Genomic DNA, 15765 nt, shown 5'->3' with positions numbered 1-15765 from the left:
CACTCATCATCATCAATTTCCTAATGTGTACCCTCAAGGGGTGTTTAAGCAACTATGGCAGAACTACATGATTAAGTTTACCTTATTATTATTCTCATATCAACAATTTTCCTCAAAATGAGTCTATTACTTGTCAACAGTCTAATGTCGTATCTCCCATTTCATTCTTCCAAAGAACTGACTGAATCAAACTACCTAGAACTTGGTCTTCCTCTGGGTCTTTTACCTGCCATCTTGGCATCAAACACTGTTCTGCTAACCTTTCTTCTCCCATTCTGTTTCAGTGATGATACCACCTTAAATTAGCCCTGATAACACATTCTTGAATGCAAACAGCTGACTCCCTGAAATACCAGCTTTACTTATTCTTTGTCTATTTCCAGATTTAATTTATCATCTTCACTATGTAGATTCTCCACTCAGAATGCAGCTGAAGTTTTCTATGTTCTTGCCTATTTTCATAGTTTTAATCTTTTTTATTGATGATTTTCATGCAAAATTTGTTATGGCTGTTACTCAATTAGATAATCCTGAAGACCTCTTCCGGATGTGTTTATGGGTAAATTATCTGTATGAAGCAATGAGCTAAGTTTCATTTCGCTGATTCTAATATCAGATTAAATGCCATTTGTTTTCATAATGCAATCCATACAGATGATGAATAAGAATGGAGACAATGTGAATCCTTTTTGCTTGATTTGAGGTCAAATCAAACTATCTTCCTAGATTTCCTTCAATTCTAACTGCTGGCTTGCAACTTAAATATAGACTAAGTATTGCTCTGAATAATGTTCCCTTTGCCATTATAATTGTATCATTTTGAAAATTTTTTTTCTGAGCACCTTATTTATTAATTTATTATTATTGTAAGGACACCTCAATGGAGTCCAAAGACTCATTGCAGGAAACCCAAACTATCCACACAATTTATCATAGCACTCCTTGAACCTATTTACAGATAAAGCACTCAACTGACACTAGCAAAGCATTCCATGGTGGTTTTGAGGCAGTAAGGTGTGAGATAGAGGTGAATAGAATCAAATACTTGGTGGGATGTTGTTATAGACCTGGTAATGTGGATGGCGGTGATAGTGAAATGTATAGTCAAATAAGCCAAGCAAATAAGAAAAGGGTGATCATTATGGGTGATTTTAATTATGGCAATATAGACTGGAATGATGAGATAGCAACTGGAAGTAAAGAAAATTAGTTTCTTGAGTTTTTGAGGGATAACTACCTCAGACAGTATGTAACAGAGGGCAAACGAGGATTAAGGGTCTTGGATTTGGTCATCTCATCGGAGGATGTAATTATCAATGAGGTGTCAAATCATCCACCAATTGGTGAAAGTGACCATGAGACAGCTTGCAGGTGTCGCATGGAATGAGGAGTTAGCTGGAAAAGAGATCAATGCAGCTTGGGGGATTTTCAAAAACTATTTAGTAGATGCAATGTCTAAATGTATACCATGGGTGAGAAGGTTAAATAAGGTAGGTGTGAGATGGATGAATAAAGAGATTAAGCATGCAATACAGAGAAAAAGGGCATTGTGGAGGCAGCATAAGAGAAGTGGAAGTAACCAATTTCATGAGGTCTACAAAGACCAGGCAAGGAGGGTGACTTGGTTGGTGAGAGTAGCTAAAGAGAGGTATGAACAGCAGTTAGCTAATGAAGCTAAAAAGAATCCTAGGGAGTTCTTTCGATATGTAGCCAGCAAAAGAAAGAATGATTATGAAAGGATGACATTGATTGGAGGAAATAGTATAAAGACAGCTGTTGCAGAATGTGTGGTGGAGATACTTAATGAGCAGTTCATAAAGATCTTTCAATCTTGTGAAAGTGACTTCATGGAGAGATTAAGAGCAGTTGATGATGGGGAGGAGAGACTGACTGTAAGTGAGCAAGAGGTGTTTGGGGAGTTGAGTAAACTAGATGTAAATAAGGATGTGGGACTTGATAATATATCACCGCATATTCTGAAGGAATGTGCCAGAGAGTTGACACCTGCCTTGACATATTTTTTTAATACGAGTCTTGCACTTGGTCAAGTTCCTAAAGAGTGGAAGGAGGGCAAGATTGTGCCAATTCATAAAGGAGGTGATCGAACTCAAGCATCAAACTATAGGACCTATCTGTGTGTCAGGTGTTGTGGTTAAGTTGTTGGAGAAGCTTGTGAGAACTAGGATCCAGAATTGGGTTGACAACAATGGTATAATCTTTGATGGACAGCATGGATTTGCTAAAGGGAGGTCATGTTTTAGTAATCTACTTACTTATTACAATAAAGTGACTGCTTCCTTGGACAGAGGAAAAGGATACACAGTAATATACTTGGATTTCACAAAAGCTTTTGATAGAGTACCTCATGATAAGTTGACAGTCAAACTAGAGCAGATGGGGTTGGATGTTAGATTAGTGCATTGGATTGGAGACTGGCTATCTGATAGGTATCGACAAGTTGTGTATGGGGGTGCAATATCCAGGAAAAGAAAGTCACTAGTAGAATGCCTCAGGGGTCTGTTTTAGGGCCATTACTGTTTAACTTGTATATTAATGATATTGGCGAAGATTTGGATGGAGATATTCAGTTGTTTGCAGATGATGCAAAGTTGGGACGAACCATAAAGAGTAGTGAAGATGTTGTGGCCTTGCAAGAACACTTGAATAAATTGAGTGATTGGGCAAGCAAATGGGGATGTGAGTTCAATGTTGCAAAATGTAAGGTTTTAAAATTTGGAAAACAAAGATGGGATGCAGAATATATGCTTGGTGAGAATATATTGTTGGAAGTAGAGGAAATAAGAGATCTGGGGGTGATAGTGGATAAGGATCTAAAATTTAGGGGACACATCGCCAAAATTGTGAAGACAACACAAAGACTTCTGGGAATGATTCGGAGGACACAGACTTGTAGAAGTAGGGAGATTCTTGTTCCATTGTATAAGGCTTTGAGTAGGCCACACATAGACTATTGTGCCCAGATTTGGTCACCTGGTTTTCAGAAGGATGAAGAGATGTTGGAAAGGGTCCAAAGGCGACTGACTAAGGTAGTTTCTGACCTCTGGAATGTCGAGTATGAGGAAAGATTGAAAAGATGTAATTTGCAGAGTCTAGTGGAGAGAAGGAAGAGGGGAGATATGATAGAGACCTACAAGTTGGTAAGGGGTTGTTATAGATCAATGGTGGAGAAGTTCTACAGAGAATAATGGGAGATCAGGGGAGAACCAGAGGTCATCCCTGGAAACTGTATAAAGAGGGGAGTGAGAGGCAGGTTTTTTTCGTGCAGAGTTGTGAGTGATTGGAATGCCTTGCCTGAGAGTGTGGTGTCTGCAAGGAGTTTGAATGTGTTTAAGACACGGTGAGATGTGTGTGAGATAAAAGGACCTCCTAGATGAGTCTTTGACTCCATGAGGTCTTGTTTAATAATAATAATAATAAACCCCTACTAATCATGCCTTTACTCAACTTCCAGGGATAACTTCTTGTTCTGCACCCTCTAGCCAAGTTCTTAAAAATTTCCCCTGCAACAACCTTATAAAGCCCTTAAGTAACTTAAATGTTTCTATCATATCCCTTATTTTTGTGCCTATCAACCAAATCTTGCAATCAATGCACCTTCAATCTATCCTCATAGTGAACATTCCACAATATTCACTCACCATCGTGTTTGCTCACCTCCGAATTTTCTCTGCCACTTCTTAATCCCCAAGAAAACCAGGAGACCAGACCTGAGCACAGCAATTCAGATATGAATGTATTAAGGCCTTCTAAAGTATAATAACAACTTCCTTATATCTACTTGTTAGTGTGTTCTTCATTAGCCAAGTAATCTGATGTGCTACTTTCATTTTAGACAAATTATGGACTCTAGAACCATGCCAGAAATAATTTTTTCATTTCTCGACATTCCTACCTTCATATTAAAATCATGATCTGGAGTATACATATATATATGTAGAAAGTTTTTTACCTTGGGTGATACCAAGCAATTTTATAAGCGAAGTTTTTAATCCTTTTTCCCAAGTAAGCAAACAGACAAGTAAGTCAAGTTTACGGCTGCACATAGTGCAACCCTAGGCAACTCGTGCAGCCGAAACTTGACTGACTTACATATTTTCCCTTAATGCAAAGCACATTTCCTTACAGAGATGTATGACACTATGCATTAAGGTAATGGTCACTACCCAGACCAGTTTCGACCTTTATTGAGGTCTCGTCAGTGGGAGCCAGATCTATAAAAAATGCCACGGGTGAAGTAATACAGAGCTTATAAATTTTACCTAAACAAGTTGCCATAAGGTGCTTTGACCTCATTAAATAAAAATCTTAGGATAAGAGTACTCGTCCTGTATATTGAAATATATACAGGACGTATATATTTCAATCTCATTTCTATATACTTGTATATAGAAAAGAGATGTATATACCCAAGGTAAAAACTTTCTACATGTTACTATTATCCTGAGATTTTTATTTAATGAGGTCAAAGCACCTTATGGCAACTTGTTTAGATAAAATTTATGAGCTCTATATTACTTCACCCTTGGCATTTTTTAGGTCTGGCTCCCACTGACGAGACCTCAATAAAGGCCGAAACTGGTCTGGGTAGTGACCATTACCTTAATGCATAATAGCATCATACATCTCCGCAAAGAAATGTGCTTTGCATTAGGGGAAAATTCTAAGGAAAGTGATCAGGGCTTACTCCACCTTTACCACGAGTTGCACTATGTGCAGCCACAAACTTCACTTACTTGTCTGTTTCTGTTTGCTTACTTGAGAAAAAGGATTAAAAACCTAGCTTATAAAATTGCTTGGTATCTTTGAGAAACTGATTTCATCAATGGTTATTCTACTGGCCTGACCTCTAGTGAAAATAAAGTTAAATTAAAATAAATAAATGAAATAAAATGAAATAACTACATTAAAGCTATATTCTATTTTAGACAACATCTGAGAAACATTCTTTCATATAGATAGTTTTATTACAGCAAAAATAATTCCTAATTTAACATGACCATTGTTATATCAGATTTAAGATCCTGGATTACTTCTAGTCCTATTTATAATTAACTCTTAGGGAGAGGTTATGTGGGTAGAATATGTGCCTTACATATTCTTGGTATTTTTAGATCGTTATTATTGTTAACATTATGGTGGTTGATAAGAATTTCACAGGCCTCCTTAAATTTACGTTCATACCATGTTTTGGTGTGATGTAAACAACAGTGCTTTTCCAGTCAATTCTATGTAAAGTGTTCAGGGCATGATCAGTGATCAGAAAGGCCAGCTTTACCATAGTTATTATATTTAATGTTTCATTTATGAACCTTTTTCTGATAGGAATTGTGCGTCCTGTTTCCCCTAAATAGGGCAAATTACAGGTGCAATCAATACAGTATACTCCAGGATCTCCTTAAATTTACCTTCATACCATTTTTGGTTTGATGTAAACAACAGGTGCTTCTCCAGTCAATTCTATGTAAAGTGGTCAGGGCATGATCAGAAAGGCCAGTTTTACCATAGTTATTATATTTAATGTGTCATTTATGTGCCTTTTTCTGATAGGAATTGTGCGTCCTGTTTCCCCTAAATACGGCAAATTACAGGTGTAGTGGAGGGAGTGGATTCTTGTATGATTTGAGTAAGTTCTTTGATTTTGCAGGAGGTTTAAAGATAGCTTTAAGGTTGTATTTCTGTAGTATTCTAACACGGTTGTAGAGTCCATAATTTGTCTAAAATGAATGCTGATCACTGTGTAACACTAAAGGAAAGGATTATGTGCTACTTTTAGCAACCTTTCTGTAGTATGTTGTTTATTATTTTAACGGTATAATAGAACACAGAAACTAAGTAAATAATTGATTTATTAACTTGATGCTGATATTTCGCTGGTATTATAACCAGCATCTTCAGAGCACAAAAACACTGTTTGTCACAATACGCGAGACTAAAACAACATGGTGTACATTAACAAAATTGTAGCAGCAACACAAAGACTAGAGTCCTGATTTTGGCGCCCTCTATCTGAAAAAAAAAAAAAAAAAAAAAAAAAAAAACGCTATCATATATTGCTAGAGTCCTAGAAAAGTGCTAGTTTTTCCTTAATATGACTGTCTCCCAGATCTTCGGCAAGTTAATACAGCCATATTTGTTGAGATTTGGAGTGTGTTTTAGGGCTTCTGTCGCCTCTAAGAACAATCTCTCTGATTTATATGGGTTTCTGTGTAGTACTTTTGTGTTTTTCCAGTTGATCCTGTGTGCAGGGGTATCCAGAGCATGGTCTGCTAGGCCCGACTTCCCATAATGATATTTCCGGACGTATCGTTTATGTTCGCTGATGCGGATATTCACAGTTCTTCCTGTTTGACCGTAGTAGGCTTGATTGCATGAGCAGGGTACTTGGTAGACTCCTGGATGTGATAAAGGAGGAATGCTGTCCTTGGGTGAGCGGATGAGGGTGGCTAATTTGCTACATGGTCTGAATGTAGTGCGTAGTTTATGTTTAATGAGAATTCTTGAGATCTTTTCGGATGTGCCTTTAATGTAAGGGATGGTGACTGTTTTGTTGTAGTTCTCTGTGGTGGATGGTGGGAGGGGTTTCTTAGGAGTGTTTAGTATTTTGTTTATTTTTTGTGGATTGTAGCCGTTGGCCAAGAAGGTGTGGCGTAAGTCAGTCAGTTCAGCAGTAAGAGCCTTGTCATTTGAACAGATTGCTCTCGCTCTATGGGTTAGCGTTTTTAATATGCCATATTGTTGAGAAGGATGATGGTGTGATTGTTTGTGTAAGTATCTGCCTGTATGTGTGGGTTTTCTGAAAACTGAAAATGATAAGGAACCATCTGGGAGACGTGTGATGAGTGTATTCAGGAAGGGCAGACAGTTGTTGGTGCGTTTTTAATATGCCATATTGTTGAGAAGGATGATGGTGTGATTGTTTGTGTAAGTATCTGCCTGTATGTGTGGGTTTTCTGAAAACTGAAAATGATAAGGAACCATCTGGGAGACAAATATCAGCATCAAGTTAATAAATCAATTATTTACTTAGTTTCTGTGTTCTATTATACCGTTAAAATAATAAACAACATGTTCGACGAACACATAAGTCTGTCCACACTTTCTGTAGTATTCTTACACGGTTATAGAGTCCATAATCTGTCTAAAATGAATGCTAACTAAAGGAAAGGATTATGTGCTGCTTTAGCAACTTTCACAATACATCTTCTAATCTTTAACTCTCTCTCTGTCACCATCCCTAAATCTCTAGGTTCATTTATTTCCTACAGTACAGTTCCATCAATGTGGTAAACAGCTTTTAATCCATTTAATCCCAAAATGCACAACCTTACATTTCTGCATTAAACTGATACCCATTATCTTTTGCCCATACTGACAGCCTATTTAAATCGTCCTGCATGCTCTCCACATCACCTTGATTAATATTACTCCACCTAATTTCCCATCATCAGTAAACAACTGGATGCTTCCTATCCTAGGTTATTTCCTATCTTTAATCTCCTAATATAACTAATATGGTAAATTAAAAAAAACAACACCCACACAAACCAAAACTTGTTAAAGGTGTATGCTATCTGCAGTGTTAACCTCAGGAAGTGCTGAACTGAAATGGTATATTAGCATGATCTGCCTGTGAATAATATCAACTAAATCTAATTTAGCTTACTTAAAATTTTAACCTTACCCTGTTGTAACTCAAAATTCTTTTGGTTACTTAATATGATTTTCCTCTCCATGATGCTGATTCTGCTATCAATATGGGCGATTTCTTGAAATTTTTTATCCACCTTTTCCTGAGCTATAAAACACACAGTTTTCTTAAACACCATTTTGATTTTTTTTATTTAATCTTAATATGAAAAAGCAACAAAAAAAAAAAAAGAAAGGGATGCAAAGCTATTGCTAATTTCTTGGACATATAGTCACCTCTATTCTAAAAGTCAGAGTCTGATCTGGTGCAACAATATAAACATAATTAGTGAAGATAAATTTTTATGTAAATCTTACCAAAAAAAAGGTTACCAGCCTATCCTATATCAGCATTGATAACGAGTGAACTAAAGATTACATAACTTAGAAATTCCATTCTAGAGACCAAGTGTGGAACTTTTTCAAGCCCCTTCAGGTTTGAAAAAGCTGTAAAAGTTTGAAAATAACTGCCTGGCAGATGGGGTCTCACAAACAATAAAATTCATCTACCACCTAAATACATTGCTACTATAGGATTTGAATGCACAACCTGTTGGTCATAGAGTGGGAAAACTATAAACTCTCCCAACCAGACGAGTAATATACAGGAGTTTATAAATGCAAAACATAATACATTTAAGACTGGTGTTAGACACCAACAGGAGAAAATATATAGTCAATTACTGCTTTGTCCATGGGATGCAAAGAAGGATGTGGGCATCATGCACTAGCTAATTAGCATAATGAGTGTAGGATAAGAATTATTATGGAAGACTTCAACTATGGAGCCATCAGCCAGAAGGAGAAAAGATCACATGGAGAGAAGGAAACAGAATTTATGCATCTGCTGTGAGATAATTACCTGATACAGCAGGAGATGGAGAGTACTTGTTGTCTGGGAGACTTCTGTATCTCATGACAGCATCAGATTTGTTAATAATAAACATTGCCAAATTGCCTCTGACTAGGAAATGTAACATGCAGTTGTGAGAATGCAAGGTTGCCAGATGTGAAATTTTCCATTAAGAAAAGGGGTATACGGTAATAAAAGCATCATAATAACCTTATGATGCTTTGCTTTATGATGATCCACTCACGCAACACTTTTCAATTAAGACCAGTGTCCATTTATATGATGCTGCATTCATCAATGCTAAGGTTTTAGTGATATGCTGCTCCCAAAAATCAACTGATGCAGAGTTTTAATAATTGTTTGTTTACAGCACTGCTGCTTGTTGCACCTCTGTTTTTGTGTTTCACTGTGAATTATGAACTGTTTATAAGTATTATTTTATTTTATTATTGTTAATAATGGCATATAAAATCCAAAGTAAAGGTGCTGTTGCTTCAAATGAAAAGAAGAAGATGCATAAACCTATTACATTACATACTAAGATTAAAATTATTAAATTTAGTGAGAACAGTGTATCAAACACTGTGATAGGCTGCAGGCTAAAAACACACCTCAGAGAATTGTTGTTACAGTTGTTAAAAATGAAGATAAAGTTCTCAGAGAAGTGAAAAGTGCTACGCTAGTTATCCATAAATGTGACAACCTTATTGCCAAAATGGAAAACTTTTAATAGTGGAGATTGATGACCAAACCAGTTGGCATGTTCACTTAAGTCAAGCTATTCAGAATAACTTTTATGTTAGTAAAAATTATTCTAATTTTTTTGTTTTAACTAACTGACGTAAAGTATTTGACATATTTTTAAAATGTTATTTTAATAACATTTTAGAGAACTCATATAGGTGTGTAAATTTACATGCATGCACAAGCAAAGAAAAAAAAAAAGCAGTGCTTCACTATATGATGAAATTTGCTATATGATGGTGATCCGGAACCTAACGTGTCATATGACCTGAGTGTGCAGGTATGTGTAGAACTACAAAACAGGTGATTATGACAAGAGACAGACTGAAGCAGTGTTATGTTAAAGATACCAAGCAATTTTAAACCTGGTTTTACTCCATTTTTCCCAAGTAAGCAAACAGACAAAAATGTCAAGTTTGCGCCTGCAATTGATGCAAGACTAGCTGATCCCACAGGTAGTGCAAGACCAAGGCAACTCGTGGTAAAGGTGGCATAAGCTCTGATCACTAATCTTAATATTTACCCTTAATGCCAAAACACATCTCCAAGAAGGGGATGTATGATGCTTTGTATTAAAGGGGCCACTACCCAGACCGGTTTCGACCTTTATTGAGGTCTCATCAGTGGGAGCCAGGCTAGAAATACCAAGATTTAGTAATGCAGAGCTTGTAAGTATTTGACCAAAACAAGTTACCATAAGGTGTTAAAACCTTATTAAATAAAAATCTCAGGAGGAGATATAAATGTAGAAAGTATTTTTAACTTGGGTATAGTTATGTTAAAGATACCAAGCAATTTTAAACCTGGGTTTACTCCATTTTTCCCAAGTAAGCAAACAGACAAAAATGTCAAGTTTGCGCCTGCAATTGATGCAAGACTAGCTGATCCCACAGGTAGTGCAAGACCAAGGCAACTCGTGGTAAAGGTGGAGCATCATACATCCCCTTCTTGGAGATGTGTTTTGGCATTAAGGGTAAATATTAAGATTAGTGATCAGAGCTTGCTCCACCTTTACCACGAGTTGCCTTGGTCTTGCACTACCTGTGGGATCAGCTAGTCTTGCATCAATTGCAGGTGCAAACTTGATATTTTTGTCTGTTTGCTTACTTGGGAAAAATGGAGAAAAACCAGGTTTAAAATTGCTTGGTATCTTTAACATAACTATACCCAAGTTAAAAATACTTTCTGAAGCAGTGTTATGTCGCAGGAATCTGAAAATGCTGCAAGGGATGCTAGCAGTATATGTGTAGAAGATGGTCAAGGAGTGTTTGAAGGAAGCAGTATCAGACTATATCAGGAAGATAAATCAGAAAGAAGTAAAATGGATAACTAGTGTCATTAAACAGGAATTGCAAAAGGGAAAAAAAATGTGGAAAGTATATAAAGATAATGGTGATCAGTAAGTTCATAAACAATACAAAGCACAGGCAAGTCAGTATGTTAGGGCAGGGAAACTACAAATTGCAAGGGTGGAAACGTAGCAGGGATGGCCTCATGTGGAGACAGTAGCTTGAGCCAAGTGGAATACAAATATCTGAAGGGTAATAACAGGTATCACAATACTGGCAATGCACTGGTTTTTCCTGTATACAAATGCTAGGAGCATTAGGAATAAAGAGAACGAGTTTGTGGAATACTGAATCAGTCTCTCCACATATTGTTGGTATCAGTGAAGCTTGGTTACAGGAGAATGTTCTAACAGGGATAGAAATAGAAGGGCATAGCATATTTCAGTAAGATAGGGAAGGTGAAACATGGTGATGGAGCATCACTTATGATAAGAGATGAATTGTGGCAGAGAATCACAGTGGAAATAACATTAATGACTGTGTGAGTGTACGGTATGAGACAGACATTTTATAAGACAAGATATTTATTGGGATGTTGCTATAGACCAGGTAACACGAATGTTGATAGAGGAAATGTTTAAGCAAATAAGTTTGACAAGTACAAAATGATCATTATGAGAAACTTCAACTATAACAATATAAACTGGGCAGAGGCAGCATATATGCTAAGTGAATTGTATTTTTTGAGAGAAAACTGTCTTAGAAAGCTATTGTGACCCTATCATCGACAACCTTATCCAAAGAGGCCATGAGTGCATTAAGTCTTGGACACAATTTTGCCGTTACTCCTAAAATTGTGCCTAAAACCAAAATAATGGCTTCCGTTGAACGCGGGATTTACCACTTGCCTCCAGCTATAGCCAATAATATTAGGTTAGACGTGGCCAATATCCTTATCCATTCTAAGCCTCCCAAAAATAATATCCCACATAAAGAAATAATAGCTCTAAAAGAACTATGCAATAATAATCACATTACAATAACAAAATCAGACAAAGGTAACGCCACTGTAGTAATGGATACAACAGAATATGAAAGCAAAATGCATACACTGCTCCAAGACCGGTCTACATATCAAATCATAAATCGAGATCCCACCAACTCACAAAAGAATAAGGTGTGCAAGTTATTGAACAAAGTCACTTCCTGGCCAAAAGAAATTGTCAAAAAACTCAAACCCTTGCACGTTAAAACACTCAGAATATATGGTGTTCCTAAAATACACAAACAAGATACACCTTTGCGTCCTATTGTAGATAGTATAAACAGTCCTACATATAAATAGCTAAACATTTAGCCAAATTACTAACCACTTACACAAACAATTCTTCCTCTTTTGTTAAAAATTCTACCCACCTAAAAAGTATTTTAGAAAACCACACCTTAAATAGGTCAGACCTAATGGTGAGTTTTGATATCACCTCATTATTCACTAATGTACCACTGATTGAAACACTTAACTTACTAAATTCACAATTTCCCCAGATATATTTCAGCTATTTAAATTCACAGTATAGGCAGGTTATTTTACTTGGAAAGGGAAAATATACAAAAAATTAGATGGGACAGCTATATGTTCGCTCCTTTCTCCCCCCCCCTTAGCCAATTTCTACATAGAACATCTGGAAAAATTAGCTATCAACACAGCCACTCTCAAACCTAGTCTCTGGCTACGCTATGTTGATGATGTGTTTGCTATTTGGCCACATGGCCCAGACACATTGAATACATTTTTAGCGCATCTAAATAGCCAGCACCCTAAAATCCACTTTACAATGGAACTAGAAGCCAATGACTGCCTACCCTTCCTGGACACACTGATCACACATCCAGAAGGTTCCTTATCATTTTCGGTTTATAGAAAACCCACACATACAGGGAGATACTTACACAAACAATCACACCATCACCCTTCTCAACAATATGGTATCTTAAAAACACTAACCCATAGAGCTAGAGCAATCTGTTCCAATGACATTGCTCTCACTGTTGAACTTTCTCACCTACGACACACCTTCTTAACCAACGGTTATAATCCCCATAAAATAGATAACATACTAAATGCTACCCAGAAATCCCCTCTATCTACCACAGAAGACTACAACAAAACCATCACCATCCCATGCATTAAAGGCACATCTGAAAAGATATCTAGGGTGCTTAATAAACACCAACTACGCACAGTATTTAAACCTTATGTAAAATTAGTAACTCTCATCCATTCACCTAAGGACAAATGCACTCCTTTATCACATCCAGGAGTCTATGAAGTGCCCTGTTCTTGCCATCAAGCCTACTATGGACAGACAGGAAGAACTGTGGACATCTGCCTCAGTGAACACAAAAAATATATCCGACATTTTTGCTATGGCAAGTCGGCTCTGGCAGACCATGCTTTGAATACCTGCACACAGGATCAATTGAAAAGAAACAAAAGTAATGCACAGAAGCTTCTACAAGTCAGAGAGGTTGTTCCTGGAATCAACAGAAGCCTTAAAACATACTCCAAACCTTAACTATGGCTGTATAAATCTACTAAAGATTTGGGAGACAGTCATCTTAAGACCAAATTCATATTTATTACTTTTATTTTATTTCATTTTTTCAAACTTTCTAAGACTATCATTTGGACTACTAGTTCAAAACTTTACTTTTTTTTTTTTTTTTTAAACTGAGATGGCGCCATATTAGGACTTTAGTCTTGTGTTGCACACTGCAATTACTTTTACTAGCCCCACTGTTAGACCGGATTGTGGTTGTTTTGCATTTGTAACAAACTTTGTGTTGTGTGCTCTGAAGAACTGGATATAACACCAGCAAAATATTAGCTTTTAAGTTAATAAATAGTTATTTTCTTAATCATCTGTGTTCATATCAAACCGTGAAATCAATTACAAAAATGTCTTAGACAGCATGTGGTGAAGGGAACATGAGGATCAAGAGATTTGGATTTGGTCATAGCATCAGAAAATATGACTGTGACAGAGATATCATACTTACCCCCAGTTGGTGAGAGTAACCATGTAGTCCTAACTTGGAGGATGAATAGGCATTCGGAAGGAATTTATGTGGAATTATAAGGCAGTAATCAGACAGAAACCAGCTTGCAGCAGTACAATAGATGAAAAAATTTGAAGGAAGAGAGGTCAGTAGTGCATGAGAGATACTTAAGAAAAAATTGTTAACAGCAATGGTAGACTGGATACCTCAAGTCCAGCTAAAACAATTTGGAATAAAATGGATGACTAGAAAAATTAAATAGAAATTTCAGATAAAAAAGAGATTATGGAAGACATAAAGAGAGAGGTAAGGAAGAGCTGCATGAAGAATATAAGGCTCCACCTAGGAAAGTAACTATTATTGTAAGGAGAGAACAATTAGAATACAAGTGAGACTGTTGCAATCCAAAGAGAATCCCATAGAGTTTTTTCACTATTTGCCAAGCAGGAGGAAAAATGATTGTGGATGGAGATGAGATTCAGGTGACCAATGTAAATGACATAGCTGATGAATGAAGGGGATGTATTCTAAATATATGATTTTTTCTCCTGTAAACTTGGGTTTTTTCATCCCACATATAAGCAAATTGGCCATGAAGAAAACAAGCACACACACACACACACACACACACAGTTTACAGACCATATATACTGGTGGTGGGCAGTAAATGTCATTGTATGTTGATGGTATCGTGTAGTTGGAGGATTAAATAAAGGAGACAGTGAGTTATAATGGAGTAGTATATCCTCCCACGATAAGTTCGTGGACTCCTTAGACGTGCCACGTAATAATAATAATAATAAAAATAATATACTACAGGCAGGTAGACTAGATGGAATTTTGCCACGTGTTAAAGGAATGTACTATGGAACTGTGTTATTAATTTGCTGTTTAATGAACGTCTTGCAATATGACAAGTTCCTTGCTGGAAAAAAAGAAAGTGGAAGGAGACTAAGATAGTGCCATTTCATAAATGTAAAATGGGGATATCAAACTTTAAGTCAGTTTGCATTTCTTCTGTAGCTGTCAAGATTTTGGAGAAATTGTAAGAACTTGTATACAGATTTTTATGCAGGCCAGCATGGATTTGTTAAGGAACACGCTTGTTTTAGTAATCTGGTTACCCTTTACAAGAGAGAGAATAACATAAACGGTGAATTTCATTCACCGTTTATGTTATTCTCTCTATATCTAAAAAATGATACTATATGAAGGAAATTCATATAGTATCATTTTTGTAGATTTTGCATAGGCATTTGACAGGGTATCACATAACAAAAGTTGGTTTTTAAGTTGCAATACATGGATTTGGATATCAAGGTGGTGAACTGGATTGGGTAACTGGCCTTCTGATAGATATCAGAGTTATATATGGGGGGGGGGGATGAGAATAGAAAAGTTACAAGTGGAGTTTCACAGGGTTCAGTACTGGGACCAATACTATTCAATCTTTATGTCAATGATATTGTCACAGGACTACAAGAAGATATTTAGTTGTTTGCAGATGATGTGAAGCTTGGGAAGTTATTAGTAGTGTTGATATTTTGGCTCTTCAAAAGGAATTTGAATAAACTGGAAAGGAGGATAAATGAATGGGGTATCAGTTTAGTGTAATGCAATGAAAGAGTTGGTGGAATTATACTGGAAGAAGTGGTGGAAGCCAGAGATCTTGGATGATTGTAAGAAGAAATTTGAATTTCAGAGGACATATTGCAAAGTTTGTGAAAACATCTCAGAGAATTGCCTGCAATATTGAGGAGGATATTGACCACAAGAGATAACAGGGTGGTGAAAGCAAATAGTGGATGAGTTTAATGAGTAGTACGATAGCTTTATGTTGACCTCTCATGATGAGTCTTGTGACTCCATGGAAGTCAAGAAAATAATAATAATAAGAAGAAGAAGAATAGACTGATTATAGTTGTATTTCAGGATTCTTAAGTGGTGACTGAGGTCTTAAAGATTGGTAATGGCAGAATTCAGGAATGGATGGATGGAATATGATGGTCTGTTGGACAGCACAGTCTTGAAGGATAGTCTTATATTAGTAATTTACTCACTTTTTTTAACAATACAATGACAGCTGAATTGAATAATAGAAACAGCTTTTAA

At 36.5% G+C, this 15765-nt stretch overlaps 1 protein-coding gene across 1 annotated transcript in view; it reads right to left on the bottom strand.

The window, feature by feature from the left end:
• Positions 1–15765, bottom strand: part of LOC150100341 (uncharacterized) — a 330657-nt gene that overhangs the window by 159256 nt on the left and 155636 nt on the right. The window contains exon 4 of the mRNA XM_090402716.1: positions 7703–7816. Within this exon, the coding sequence (XP_090258842.1) occupies positions 7703–7816 (114 nt within the window). The remainder of the gene's footprint in view (positions 1–7702; positions 7817–15765) is intronic.

The sequence above is a fragment of the Typopeltis vanoorti genome, chromosome 13 (genome assembly GCF_054136105.1).
Source record: "Typopeltis vanoorti isolate ZY-2024b chromosome 13, IOZ_Tvanoo_1.0, whole genome shotgun sequence".
In the NCBI taxonomy this organism is placed as follows: Eukaryota; Metazoa; Arthropoda; class Arachnida; order Uropygi; family Thelyphonidae; genus Typopeltis; species Typopeltis vanoorti.
The sequence above is the reverse complement of the archived record's forward strand: the minus strand, read 5'-3'. Positions and strand labels throughout refer to the sequence as shown.